The 15,018-nt window shown below is 38.4% G+C and overlaps 1 protein-coding gene across 1 annotated transcript in view; it reads left to right on the top strand.

Moving 5' to 3' along the window:
* CSE1L (chromosome segregation 1 like) overlaps positions 1–15,018 on the top strand; it is a 45,681-nt gene that overhangs the window by 4,711 nt on the left and 25,952 nt on the right. Inside the window, exons 2-7 of the mRNA XM_082362789.1 lie at positions 2,759–2,854; positions 6,521–6,663; positions 9,120–9,221; positions 9,296–9,441; positions 10,082–10,172; positions 12,117–12,224. Coding sequence (XP_082218915.1) covers positions 2,770–2,854; positions 6,521–6,663; positions 9,120–9,221; positions 9,296–9,441; positions 10,082–10,172; positions 12,117–12,224 — 675 coding nt within the window. The 5' untranslated portion in view covers positions 2,759–2,769. The remainder of the gene's footprint in view (positions 1–2,758; positions 2,855–6,520; positions 6,664–9,119; positions 9,222–9,295; positions 9,442–10,081; positions 10,173–12,116; positions 12,225–15,018) is intronic.

The following is a 15,018-nucleotide window of genomic DNA, read 5'->3' as shown; positions in this document are numbered from 1 at the left end:
GATATACTGATGTAAATGGTTTTGCTTGGCAACAGCAAACTTTCATGATTTCATAACAGATTCAGCATTGCAACACAGAAAAAAGAATGGGAAATGAATTAAATCACTGCTTTCCAACTTGTGTTCCATAATAAAGTGGTTCGGTGGCCAAGTGATGGGAGGAACTCGATTAAAGAACGTTAAATGGATAACTTACTCTTTGAGTTCCTGAAGCCTTTAAAGTGAATCTCCAAAAGAGGGGGAATATGATGCGTAGCATTTTCCGAACTTTTGGTATAAAAACCAGAAAGAGTAGCCTCTTGATAAATTCTGTGTGTGGTTAAGCAGGACTTGATATTCATGCCCATAGAGTGGTTTGCCCTGGGTCAAAGGAGGTGAATATATAGGTGGGGGAATCTACTAAATCATTCAGCATATTGGCTTCCCTTATGATAAAAACGACTGTACTGAGGAGAATACAGATAGTTTTAAACATATCAGTCTCCTTAGCAGGTTGTGGTTTCTGGCTGTGGAGGAGTACTCCGCACAAGCACAGCATTAGCCATAGCCCTTTATAAAATCTTTCTAGCTTAGTGACAAGATGAAGCGTTATGGCTTCTTTTGTTTGGATCAGTCTTATTCAAAATCTCAGTCATCTTTGACTTCTGCCTCCCCCTACTTCTAATCTGGCTGTCTCTTTTCACATCGTTCTTTCTATTGCTGTCGCTGGTGCTTCCGCTCTAGTTCAGCCCTCGGTCATTATTTCCACTTGAGAGACAGCCTTGGGTAGTAGGAATAGGGTAGACCTATAGGGTCAGACTGATTTGAATCTAATCTTTATTTATTAACTTGGGGAAAGTTAGTTAATCTCTCAGAGTTGCCTTCCTTGATTGTAAAATGGTTATTGTGTGAAATGATGTGAAGCGTATCATCTAGCACTGTGCCTGGTTCATGTTTGTGACCCTTCCCCCATTTTACAAAAGTGTCCTAATAGATCTTCTGTTCTCTTCCTCGACTCCAATCTGCAAACCATTACCAGCCCAAAGTACATATATTCCACTTAAGTTTTTACCCATTTCAAAAAACCTTTAGTGCCTTCCTCTTTTGTACATTAAATCATGAAATTCTTCAGCTAAGTATTGGGGAACCTATATGATCTGAGCTCAGCCTCCAAGTCCACTGTTCCCCAAAGGAGCTATGGATTCTTACCATCTCTGTACTTTGCTCACACTATTGCCTGTATGAGATGGGTCCTCATTCCACTTGGCCTATCCAAATCTATATATCCTTCAAGTTCACAGCCTCTGGGAAGTCTTGGACCACAAATACTCCAGTGACTCTCTTCTTAACCTAGCAGTTAAGTTGCTGTCTGTGTAATTCATTTGGCACTTAACACTCAAAAGTGCTTCAGAATTCAGATTTTTTTTTTTTTTGAAATGCACTTGCTGTAGATTATGCAGCATCCCCAGTGGGGCATGGGGTATCGCCCCGCAATCGAATACGTTATTTAGTGAAACAAATTTACATACTAAGTGAGATATTTATATTTACAGCCTCAGACAGTTCAGGCCAGGTTTTGTTGCCAAGTGAGTTTGCCACAAACTTGTTAAAAAAAACTCAGTTTATAGATGTTTGGATCTCAAAACTGCAGGAAAGGGATTATAGGTCTGTAGTTGGTATTTCAGTTTTATCTTGTCTTCCAACTAGGCTTTTTTTTTTTTTTGGCTGTGTTGGGTCTTAGTTGCGGCACTCAGGATCTTTTGTTGTGGCGCACAGGCTTCTCTCTAGTTGTGGCGCATGGGCTTAGTTGCTCCATTGCATGTGGGATCTTCCTGGACCAGGGCTCGAACCCATGTCCCCTGCATTGGCAGGTGGATTCTTAACCACTGCGCCACCAGGGAAATCCTCCTTGTCTTTTTGATGATCGCCATTCTAACAGGTGTGTGGTGTTAATCTCATTGTACTTTTGATTTGCATTCCCTCATGTTTAATGATGTTGAGCTCCTTTTCATGTACCTGTTGGCCAACTGTATGTTTTCTTTGGAAAAATGTCTGTTCAGCTCTTCTGCCCATTTTTCAATTGGATTTTTTTTCCCAAGTTGTATGAGTTTTTTTTTAATATATGTTTTGGAAATTAACCTTTTTATCAGATATGATTTGCAAATATTTCCTCCCATTTGATATGTTGTCTTTTCGTTTTGTTGATGTTTCCTTTTGCTGTGCAGACACTTTTTAGTTTGATGTAGTCTGACTTGCTTATTTTTGCTTTTGTTGACTTTGCTTTTGGTGTGGAAAATTGCTTTTTAATTATAATCACAGCTGTCATCTTATGAACCCCAAAATTATCTTCCCAGGTGCAAATTCTCAGTATGTAGTTTGTTGTCAATAGCTATGGTTGCATGTTGTACACAAAGGAATTTATTCTGGTTTTTTATCTCAGAACTCTTTGGGATCCTTAGAGTTAAGGATGCTTAAAATTTTAATTTTTTATTGTGGGGCTTTAAAAAAATAAACCTAGTGATTTGTGTTTTTAACCCTAGTTTATGGTGTGTTTTTTCTTCTTTGTCTCAAAATTATCCCACTACTGTTTCAAAAAAGCCCACCTTATCTTCTGGAACCTTGTCTCAGCTAAGAGTAAGCAAGGCTTATAGCCCACACATAAAATGTAACAAGTAGATGACTTTCAGAGAGGGGGACACCCGTAATATAAAATGATTCTTTTATGTAAATCACTGTGTCCCCATGTGACCAATTACCCAAACCTCATTTTTTGTTTTAGGTTCTGTGGCAATGGAGCTCAGCGATGCAAATTTGCAAACGCTAACAGAATATTTAAAGAAGACTCTTGATCCTGATCCTGCCATCAGACGTCCAGGTAAAGAAAATAAATACTGTTTTGTGATTGATTTATTCTTAAAGGACAGGTGAGGGAAACATTTGTGCAATATGCCTGTTTGTAAATAAAATTAAAAAAAAAAAGATTTACACTTGAATTCTTAGGCATAGTTTATTTTTCATTCTCTAGCCATAAAGTCTTTAGTTGGCTGCTTATAGCTGCTATAACATATGGTGGTGTGGGGTTTTTTTGTTTTTGGTTTATTTTTTGAGTAAAATAACTTTTATCCCTTCTGGGGTAAAAAGGACTAGTAAGTTTAGGATGCTTTGTCCCTTGACCTTTCTGAAAATCGCTATACACCTGCCTGTTTTAGAGACATAATAATTAGGGCAGAGAGGTAAGAGTTAATTGCCTAAAAAGTGATTAAGTGAATGAAACTAGGCAATCAGACACTGTCTCTTAAATCACCATGTTGGGTTTGATTTAATTAGTATATTTTAAGATCTAGGGTTCCTCCTCCTCTCTCCCCCCTCCCAAATTTGACCAGTTTTCATTAGAGATTTAGTATACGCTTAGAATTATAAACTCCGATGCCCACAGGAGTCACACCTAAAGGTAAATGAAGGAGGCAGGCCAAGGGGGTTAAGTGCCTTGGTTAAGGGGCAAATATTATTTGGAACCAGCTAACTCTGGGGGATTCACACCAGTCTTGCAAGATGAGATTTCCAGCTTGGCTTGAAAAATAAGGATATTTATATGAAGTGTTCTCATCTTTTTTTTTTTTTTTAAATTTTATTTATTTATTTATTTTTGGCTGAGTTGCGTCTTTGTTGCTGCACGCAAGCTTTCTCTAGTTGCGACGAGCGGGGGCTACTCTTGGTTGCGGTGCACGGGCTTCTCATTGCGGTGGCTTCTCTTGTTGCAGAGCACGGGCTCTAGGCACGCGGGCTTCAGTAGCTGTAGCACGCGGGCTAAGTAGTTGTGAGTCGTGAGCTCTAGAGCGCAGGCTTAGTAGCTGTGGCGCAGGGGCTTAGTTGCTCCATGGCATGTGGGATCTTCCTGGACCAGGGATCGAACCCGTGTCCCCTGCATTGGCAGGCGGATTCTTAACCACTGTGCCACCAGGGAAGTCCCTCTCATTTTTTAAAAAATTCATTCATTCATTCATTCGTTCATTTTTGGCTGCGTTGGGTCTTCCTTGCTGTGTGGGCTGTCCTTAGTCGTGGCGAGCAGGCTTCTCATTACGGTGGCTTTTCTTGTTGTGGAGCACGGGCTCTAGGCTTGCGGGCTTCAGTAGTTGTAGCATGCTGGCTCAGTAGTTGTGGCTCGCAGGCTCTAGCGCACAGGCTCAGTAGTTGTGGCGCATGGGCTTAGCTGCTCCGCAGCAGGTGGGATCTTCCCAGACCAGGGCTCGGCTCGAACCCGTGTCCCCTGCCTTGGCAGGCGGATTCTCAACCACTGAGCCACCAGGGAAGCCCGTCCCTCTCATTTTTAAATGATAGCAATTAACTTCAAAAATTTTTGAAACACCATGCAAACCAAACAGATTTCCGGGGGCCACATGTGTCTTGTGGGTAGTAAGTTGATGATCCTTCTTGTAAGCCGTATTAACCAGAAATGCTCTTAATCTGCTGCTTCGGAATTTACTGATGTGCATTCTCATCAAGAGGATTTTGGAAGCACCCCATGAAGACCCAGATGAATGCATGCACATATATGTTATATTTATATGTTATATATAGTACATAGAATTGTACACATGTTAATGCATCCATCCTAGTCTAGAAAGGCCTTTTGATTTCTGTGAGGGAAAATTGTGATTTTCCTGTTAGTGCTTAAAGAAGTAATTTGTTCTTGGATAAAAGGAAATTAATGGCTCTAGTCTTAGACTTTCCCAGAAAGCCTCTGCCAGCACTGTCTAATAAAAATTATTTTTAATAATTGTGTCTTTGTAAGGTTGAGATGCTGTTGTCTTATGAATCAGGGATAAAATGTGGTAATAAATTGATGTTTCTGAGAAGAGTTAAGAACAGAGCATTTCCCAGGGGTTGCTGGGTATGAAATACTGACCAACCAAATATTGACGCAACCAAAGCCTTCTGTAAAACCACACAAACCATACAGAACCATAGTGTGTCCCGTCCTGAAAAATATTTTTCAGTTCAGCATTCTTCATCTTCCAAGGAACACATGGTAGACACAAAGCAGGGGGGCTTTGAGGGTGGAAGTTAAACTCTTGGGACTCAATTCGGAAAGAAGAAAGGTGTTAAATCGTATTAAATCGTAGAAGATAATACATGCTAACAGCAGACCTTTTCAATAAATATTGGAACCTTGGAATGGATGTTGCCTTATGAAGCTTAAGACAGGAAGAATTAGAAGTGCTATAAACCTTCATGGTGTGATCTGTAAACCTAGGAGATTTATTATCCCTAAATGTAGTATGAGTTTAAAACGTATGGGTAAAATTTTTGTATAAATTTATTGCTGATATTGGAAATGTTTAATTCAAGAAGAAAACTGAGGGCTAGTATGGTAGAATAAGGACTGGACTAAAATGTTTTCAGTGATGAAATCTTCTAGCTGTGTGATCTTACTTAACCTCAGTGGCCTTGTCTTTATTTTCTTTTTAACATCTTTATTGTAGTATAATTGCTTTACAGTGTTGTGTTAGTTTCTGCTGTATAACAAAGTGAATCAGCTATACATATACATATATCCCCATATCCCCTCCCTCTTGTGCCTCCCTCCCACCCTCCTTATCCCACCCCTCTAGGTGGTCGCAGAGCACTGAGCTGATCTCCCTGTGCTATGCAGCTGCTTCCCACTAGCTATCTGTTTTACATTTGGTAGTGTATATATGTCATTGCTGCTCTCTCACTTCGTCCCAGCTTACCCTTCCCCCTCCCCATGTCCTCAAGTCCATTCTCTACGTTTGTGTCTTTATTCCTGTCCTGCCCCTAGGTTCATTAGAACCGTTTTTTTTTTTTTAGATTCCATATATATGAGTTATCATACAGTATTTGTTTTTCTCTTTCTGACTTACTTCACTCTGTATGACAGACTCTAGGTCCATCTCCCTCACTACGGATAACTCAATTTCGTTTCTTTTTATGGCTGAGTAATATTCCATTGTACATATGTGAGTGGCCTTGTCTTTAAAATGAGGATAATACTACCTACCTCTCTGGGTAGTAGTGACAACATATGTGAGTAAAGCACCAGACGCATACGGTTAATGATAATATGTATTAGCATAAATTAACTCATTTAATCTTAATCACAGTACTATAAAGGAAATATTACTACCATTACTAATAGTACTAATAATAATCCTTCTGGAACAAGACAAGGTGTATGAATTTTGCCCTGAGGTCACTTAATCTCTCTGAGAAGCAGATTGTCCTTCACATGGGGTGATCATCTGATCAGGCCACCTTATAGGTTTGTGAGAATCGGGTGAGTTAACGGATGGTAAAGTGATCTGAAAACTGAGGTATTATATAAATTTAATGTAACATCATATATAGTTCATTTAATAGATAAGAGAAGTGAGGCACTAAAAGTGATAGGTTCCCCAAGGGAAAAAATATCCTAATCTTTCCATGATGCTTCAATCAGAGAGATATACATAGTTCACATATTCATGAAGTCTTAAGATTTGTTTGTAATAACAAATCTTCTAACATGGAAATTGTTTTACAGCTGAGAAGTTTCTTGAATCTGTAGAAGGAAATCAGAATTACCCACTGTTGCTGTTAACATTACTGGAGAAGTCTCAGGATAATGTTATCAAAGTGTGTGCCTCAGTAACATTCAAGAACTATATTAAAAGAAACTGGAGAATTGTAAGTATTTTGTGAGTACATAGTTTAAGACCCTGCATGTTTATAAGATTGATATATGCAGTGTTCCTGAACGATTCAGGTACAGATTAAAGATAAAAGCAGGACCCTCCTCAACAAAATATTAAAAAGTCAAATCCAAAAATGTATCAAAAGTATAAAAATACCATGACCAAGTGGGATTTATCCCAGATATGCAAGGCTGGTTCAACATTCAAAAACCTATCGACTAACAAAAGATAAATCACATTACTATATCATTAGGTGCAGAAAAAGCATTTGTCAAAGTCCAACACCCATTCATGGTAAAAACTCAGTAAATCTGGAATAGAGAGGAATTTTCTCGGCAATGTAAAGACTGTGAAAAACCTATAGCTAACATCATACTTAATGGTGAGAAACTTGAAGCTTTCCCACCAAGATCAGTTACAAAGCAAGGGTGTCCCCTCTTACCACTCCTTTGCAACATTGTGTTGGAAGTCTTTTTTATTTTTTATTTTATATATATTCTTTTGCCATGGCATGTGGGACCTTAGTTCCTAGACCAGGGATCGAACCTGTGCCCCCTGCATTAGAAGCACGGAGTCTTAACCACTGGACCGCCAGGGATGTCCTTGATAATGCAGTAAGAAAAGGAAATATACCATTTGGAAAGACATAAAACTGTCTATGTTCTCAGATGATATGATTGTCCATGTAGAGAATGCAAAAGAATTGACAAAAGTTAAACAGGACGTTTTTCCAAGTTGCTGTTTCATTTAAATTCATATCGATTAAGTCAGCTTTATAACCCAGGTTGCTAGAGAGTGTGAGACTTTGTTTTAACATCCAGTTTGGTTGAAATTTAACTTTAGCTTACTGTCTACTGAAGAGACATTACATGGGAAGATACAGTCTAAATGAGTAATTGAAGCAATTTCTATTGTGAACAAGGAAAAATTATATAAAGCTGGAAAAAACCACATTTTATATATATATATATATATATATACACACATTCTACACATGTATACACAGGACAAGTCCTGTGTCTTGTGGGATATGGAAATATTTTCTAATCATAAGGTGAATCTTATTATGCTGCAAGTTTAATGATCAGTATAGTTACATATTGAGAAATGGTTATTTTCCCTACCTTAGCTTATGACAGTGGTTCTAAATTGGGGGTAGTTTTGCCAACCTGGGGGTATTTAGAGACATTCTGGTTGTCCACGCTGGGGGTGGGGTGGGGAGGGTGTCTGGCATCTAGTGAGTAGAAGCTGAGGGTGCTGGGAACCATCCTACAGTGCGCAAGAAAGATCCCCACGACAAAGATTTATCTGACCCAAAATGTCAGTAATGCCGGGGTTGAGGTAACTCTGGGTTAGGATAAAGAAAAAAGTGAGAAATGTTTTTAGTAATAGCAGTAATGATACTTAGAAAGTATTAAAGTTGACAGAAATGGTCAGTTTTTCTAAAAAATCAGCTTTAAATATGGTTAAATATTTATTTAGAACCTTTTTTCCATAGAAGAATTCAAAAATAGTAAATATTGGGCTTCCCTGGTGGCGCAGTGGTTGAGAATCTGCCTGCCAATGCAGGGGACACGGGTTCGAGCCCTAGTCTGGGAAGATCCCACATGCCACGGAGCAACTGGGCCCGTGAGCCACAATTACTGAGCCTGCGCGTCTGGAGCCTGTGCTCCGCAACGAGAGGCCGCGATGGTGAGAGGCCCGCGCACCGCGGTGAAGAGTGGTCCCCACTTGCCGCAACTAGAGAAAGCCCTCACACAGAAACGAAGAGTCAACACAGTCATAAATAAATAAATAAAAGAACGTGAATTTCTTTAAAAAAAAAAAAATAGTAAATATTGTTTTTAAGCTTGTATAGTCAAGCGTTCTCACATGTGGTGAAGAAACGACTTGGTGAATTTTAGAATGTTTAAAAATCCATTCATCTACTTGCAGGCATGCAAGCCCTATCCCTCTGTCTTGATTTGTAAAACTAGTGAGACTTCCAGAATCTCTTTGGGCGATGTAGTCCAGGATGCATTCAAACTGGTAATGGTCAAGAAGTTTTCATTGAAAAGACCTTTCTTTGACTTAAGGTAACGGTCAAATTGAAGCTTTTGAAGATGAATATCGGCTGAGTAGCATATATGTATAAAGATTTTTAACCACATGTTCTGATTAGTTTACTTACAGAACTGAGATTCTTAATTGGCATCAGGGAGTCAGAGAAGCTCCTTAATTTGTATGTAAAATATTTGCATTTGGGAAGGAAGGTGCATTTTTCTGCAGAAAAATGTTTTCATCAGATTATTAAAGGAATCTGTGACCCATTTATGTAGAAGGAAGGCCCTACCTTCCTCTGTTTTTCTTAGGAAACCAGGAAATGAGAAATGGTTCTATTTTATCTACAAACCCATACAATCATGGATATGGATTTATGTTACTTGCTCATTAATGTTTTGCTTTTAGGTTGAAGATGAACCAAATAAAATTTGCGAAGCCGACCGAGTAGCCATTAAAGCTAACATAGTGCACTTGATGCTTAGCAGCCCAGAGCAAATTCAGAAGCAGGTATGTGAGGCCCTGCTTGTTAGGTGGGCTTGTTTATAGAGCTTTCATCTAATTAGTCTCTTTCCTCCCCACAGTTAAGTGATGCCATTAGCATTATTGGCAGAGAAGATTTCCCTCAGAAATGGCCTGACTTATTGACAGAAATGGTGAATCGCTTTCAGAGTGGAGATTTCCATGTTATTAATGGAGTCCTTCGTACAGCACATTCTTTATTTAAAAGGTACTGATATATAAATTCATATTTTTAAAATACTTTTTTCAAATATTTTTGCTTGTGTATATTTTTGTGATTATGTCATTCTTTTTTTTTTTTTTTTTTTTTTTTTTTTTTTTTTTTTTATGGCTGTGTTGGGTCTTCGTTTCTGTGCGAGGGCTTTCTCTAGTTGTGGCAAGTGGGGGCCACTCTTCATCACGGTGCGCAGGCCTCTCACTATCGCGGCCTCTCTTGTTGCGGAGCACAGGCTCCAGACGCGCAGGCTCAGTAGTTGTGGCTCACGGGCTTAGTTGCTCCACGGCATGTGGGATCTTCCCAGACCAGGGCTCGAACCTGTGTCCCCTGCACTGGCAGGCAGATTCTCAACCACTGCGCCACCAGGGAAGCCCTATGTCATTCTTTTATGATAATTCTAGAATAAGAGCATAAGCCTCTCATTATGGTGTTTGTTTCTTCTTAAGTGTAGGATGTTTATTTCATATTGCCCTATTACTGGTGAAATACCTGGTCTTGATAAACTGTGCTTGAATTCCCTTTTTATTTCAGAAAGCTATCTAGCCATAGATTTTTCTCTAATCTAGCCTTGAAGACCTAAAGTCAGTTAACAAAAATTTGTAAATTTACCTCTTTTACCTTAATTTTCTAGATATCGCCATGAATTTAAGTCAAATGAGTTATGGACTGAAATTAAACTTGTTCTGGATGCCTTTGCTTTGCCTTTGACTAATCTATTTAAGGTATGTGATAACACCTTGCTGGTATTTTTTAATTACTTAATATTTTAAAGTGCTTGAATATTTTTATAAATTTTGTTTAAGAGATTGCTTTGAAAGCATATTTGATAGGTAATGGTTTAGAGCATTTCTTTTGAAAAATTTCAAATCTACACCAAAATAGAGAAGCTGGTAGAATGAAATCCCATGTATTGACTACACAAGTTTAACGGTTACTAGAATTTTATTTCTTTTTAATTTGTTCTCTCCCTTTGATTTCGTACGAATAGTTAAAAGCAAATCCCAGGCGTCATATTATTTCACTCAAGTATTTGAGTATGTGTCTCTAAAGGAATAGATCCGTATTTTGATTTGACTGTTTATGGAGTTTAATTTATATAATTAAATGATGATGTAATGATGATGATGTAATTCTGTACATCATCTTATATTACATAAGCAACTTTCCTAAATATCTTTCTGAAACTCGTTTAAGATTGAAAGAGAAGCATTGTTAACCTTTTTTTCCAGATGAGGAAAGTGGAGGGTTTGGTATCACACAGCTAATAAAAAGAGAGCCAGGCCTCAAACCTAGTTTTGCTAACTTGAGAAAAGCTGCTCATTTCCTGTTTTCAGAAAGGAAAGTTGTGTGATAATCACAACTTTCTAAATTACAGAGTATGCACAGGATTTTTCATGGCTGGTATATCTTACTGATAGTACATTTTTATTTTTAAAAATAAAATTGGACAAAATGTCAATATTTTTCACCTATTGGACTAGCAAAGATTTTTATTTCTTTTTAATGACATTAAAAGTTTTAGCCAGGAGCAGGGAGGGACGGGTGGGAGAAAAATGTTTTAGCCACAGTCCAGTGAAATGAACACTAGTGTCCTGTCCATTGGATTATAAATGGTACTAGCTTTCTGGAGTTTGACGTTTCATTGAGAAAACCATAATACTCATATTTTCTAACTCCAGGATATAGTTAGCAACATATGTTGAGTGTCTTTTACATTGTAGGTGTGCACAAATTACGAGGACCTTTTATGTATATTTTCTCATTTTATTCTCATATTTTATGAGGTAGGCATCATTTTTTTTTTAAGTGTTTTTTTTTGTTTGTTTTTAATTAATTTATTTATTTATGGCTGTGTTGGGTCTTCGTTTCTGTGCGAGGGCTTTCTCTAGTTGCAGCAAGTGGGGGCCACTCTTCATCGCGGTGTGCAGGCCTCTCACTATCGCGGCCTCTCTTGTTGCGGAGCTCAGGCTCAGTAATTGTGGCTCACGGGCCTAGTTGCTCCGTGGCATGTGGGATCTTCCCAGACCAGGGCTCGAACCCGAGTCCCCTGCATTGGCAGGCAGATTCTCAACCACTGCGCCACCAGGGAAACCCCGGCATCATTCTTAATTACAGGCAGATAAGGAGATGGGGGCTCAGTAAAATAACTTACTCAGAGTCATGCTTATTATGAGTAACAGTGTCTGGGTTGTATCCAGATCTATCTGGCTTCCAAAACTCTTACTCATAGCATACTGTTCTGCACTGGTAATACAATTCTAGAATCTCAAACTCAGAAAACTAGAAGTGTGCCCAAAGTTTTATACATAAGCTTGTTTATTGCAGTTAGAATAACAAACAATTGCAAACAACCTACAGGCCAGGTGGCAGGGAATTATTTAATGAGTGCATATAAAGACAGTTTTGTTTAATGTATTATATACATGCACAGAGGAGAGTAGAAGGATCTAGTCCAAAATATTAGTATTGGACTTTACAGTAGTGCTGTGATGGACAACTTAAAAATATATACTTTAACGTGTTTTTTCAAAAATTCTAAATGACTGTATACTACTATTTAAAAGCCAAATTGTGGAGAGGATGTATGAATAGTTTCAGCCTAGTACAAGGCTTTTTCACTAAGGTTTACAATACACTAAAACCGTCTTCCTAAATTTCTTTCCAAGGCCACTATTGAACTCTGCAGCACCCACGCAAATGATGCCTCTGCACTGAGGATTCTTTTTTCTTCCCTGATCCTAATCTCAAAACTGTTCTACAGTTTAAACTTTCAGGTAAGTTTCGTTTTATTTCTTGCTTTTGATTCTTACGCTTTGATGTGAAATATAAAGTTTTTCACTTGATGAAGACTTCTTTACTAGCATTGATTTTTTTTTTTTATCCCCCCCCATGAAAAAATAGACATTAGTTGCTTGTTTTCTGATTCCCCCCATTCTTTTTGTTTTGTTTTATTTTGTTTTTGACAAGAGATAAATAAACTGACACCAAGCATTGTAAATGGATGACCACAACAAAAGCAACAGTGATTGCAATTACCAAACACGAAACACACTCATACTATGTCATAATGTTGACATTCAGTCCAGTAATCCTCCACTGTAACAGCTCCGTTACTTTGCAGTGAAAATTGATAATCATCCTCACCAGTTCACTCAGTCCCATGTAATTAATTTTTTTTTATCTTGATCTTTTGTTAGCACTTTTATGAGTTCATCAGTTTTTCATTAGAGTTCTGAAAATGCTTATTCATTCAGTTCAGCAGTACAGTCAGTTACCAGAAACCTGTACTTGTCAGAGTCTTTTCCATGAATTCCTTGAAGATGAAACCCTTTTATAGGAACGTTTTTGCAAAAGCATCAGAGTACACCCAGAACTGTCTGTAAATGATAAAAGACTTAAAAATGACCATGGTTAAAGATTTGATGGAAGTTCATAATAATGCAGTTGTGACAAGGAAATTTAGTTATTTCTGAGATGCACATTTTAAAGTAATAACTAGAATTATGACTTATAACATTATACCAGAACATAAGATTATTAGAAATTTCATGTAATATCTGAAACATTTATATTAACATATTTCCATACAAATAACCCAAAGAAAGTTTAGTATTAGTTGTTTTTTTGTTTATTTTTTTATACTGCAGGTTCTTATTAGTCATCAGTTTTATACACATCAGTGTATACATGTCAGTCCCAATCGCCCAATTCAGCACACCACCATCCCCACCCCACCGCGGTTTTCCCCACTTGGTGTCCATACATTTGTTCTCTACATCTGTGTCTCAACTTCTGCCCTGCAAACCGGTTCATCTGTACCATTTTTCTAGGTTCCACATACATGTGTTAATATACGATATTTGTTTTTCTCTTTCTGACTTACTTCACTCTGTATGACAGTCTCTAGATCCATCCACGTCTCAACAAATGACTCAATTTCGTTCCTTTTTATGGCTGAGTAATATTCCATTGTATATATGTACCACAACTTCTTTATCCATTCGTCTGTCGATGGGAAATCAGACTCCCTGACTTCAGACTATGCTACAAAGCTACAGTAATCAAGACAATATGGTACTGGCACAAAAACAGAAAGATAGATCAGTGCAACAAGATAGAAAGCCCAGAGATAAACCCACGCACCTATGGTCAACTAATCTATGACAAAGGTGGCAAAGATATACAATGGAGAAAAGACAGTCTCTTCAGTAAGTGGTGCTGGGAAAACTGGACAGCTACATGTAAAAGAATGAAATTAGAACACTCCCTAACACTATACACAAAAATAAACTCAAAATGGATTCGAGACCTAAATGTAAGATCGGACAGTATAAAACTCTTAGAGGAAAACACAGGAAGAACACTTTTTGACATAAATCACAGCAAGGTCTTTTTTGACCCACCTCCTAGAGTAATGGAAATAAAAACAAAAATAAACAAATGGGACCTAATGAAACTTCAAAGCTTTTGCACAGCAAAGGAAACCATAAACAAGACCAAAAGACAACCCTCAGAATGGGAGAAAAATATTCGCAAACGAATCATCGGACAAAGGATTAATCTCCAAAATATATAAACAACTCATGCAGCTCAATATTAAAGAAACAAACAACCCAGTCCAAAAATGGGCAGAAGACCTAAATAGACATTTCTCCAAAGAAGACATACAGATGGCCAAGAAGCACATGAAAAGCTGCTCAACATCACTAATTATTAGAGAAATGCACATCAAAACTACAATGAGGTATCACCTCACACCAGTTAGAATGGGCATCATCAGAAAATCTACAAACAACAAGTGCTGGGGCTTCCCTGGTGGCTCAGTGGTTGAGAATCTTCCTGCTAATGCAGGGAACACGGGTTCGAGCCCTGGTCTGGGAAGATCCCACATGCTGCGGAGCAACTAGGCCCGTGAGCCACAACTACTGAGCCTGCGTGTCTGGAGCCTGTGCTCTGCAACAAGAGAGGCCACGATAGTGAGAGGCCCGCGCACTTCGATGAAGAGTGGCCCCCACTTGCCACAACTAGAGAAAGCCCTCGCACAGAAACGAAGACCCAACACGGCCAAAAATAAAAAATAAATTAAAAATAAATTAAAAAAAAAACAAATGCTGGAGAGGGTGTGGAGAAAAGGGAACCCTCTTGCACTGTTGGTGGGAATGTAAATTGATACAGCCACTATGGAGAACAGTATGGAGGTTCCTTAAAAAACTAAAAATAGAATTACCATATGATCCAGCAATCCCACTACTGGGCATATACCCAGAGAAGACCATAATTCAAAAAGAGACATGCACCCCAATGTTCACTGCAGCACTATTTACAATAGCCAGGCCATGGAAGCAAAGCTTATAGCTTTCAATGGAAGCATATCTGGGAGACAAAAGACTGAAGAAACAGACTTGGGAAGGTGTAAGAACCAGTGGCATTTGAGAGGAAACACAGCCACAATCTTATAGCAGAAAATGCCTGGTCACCCAGTTGCTACTGAGGTGGTGGCCTCCAGTCATTCTTTCTGTTCTTGAGTCATTACTTTAAGATTCAGGGGTCCAGGAATGAGAAGGGAGT

This window comes from Balaenoptera borealis (assembly GCF_965194805.1).
Source record: "Balaenoptera borealis genome assembly, chromosome: 16".
NCBI classification, from domain to species: domain Eukaryota; kingdom Metazoa; phylum Chordata; class Mammalia; order Artiodactyla; family Balaenopteridae; genus Balaenoptera; species Balaenoptera borealis.
The sequence above is the reverse complement of the archived record's forward strand: the minus strand, read 5'-3'. Positions and strand labels throughout refer to the sequence as shown.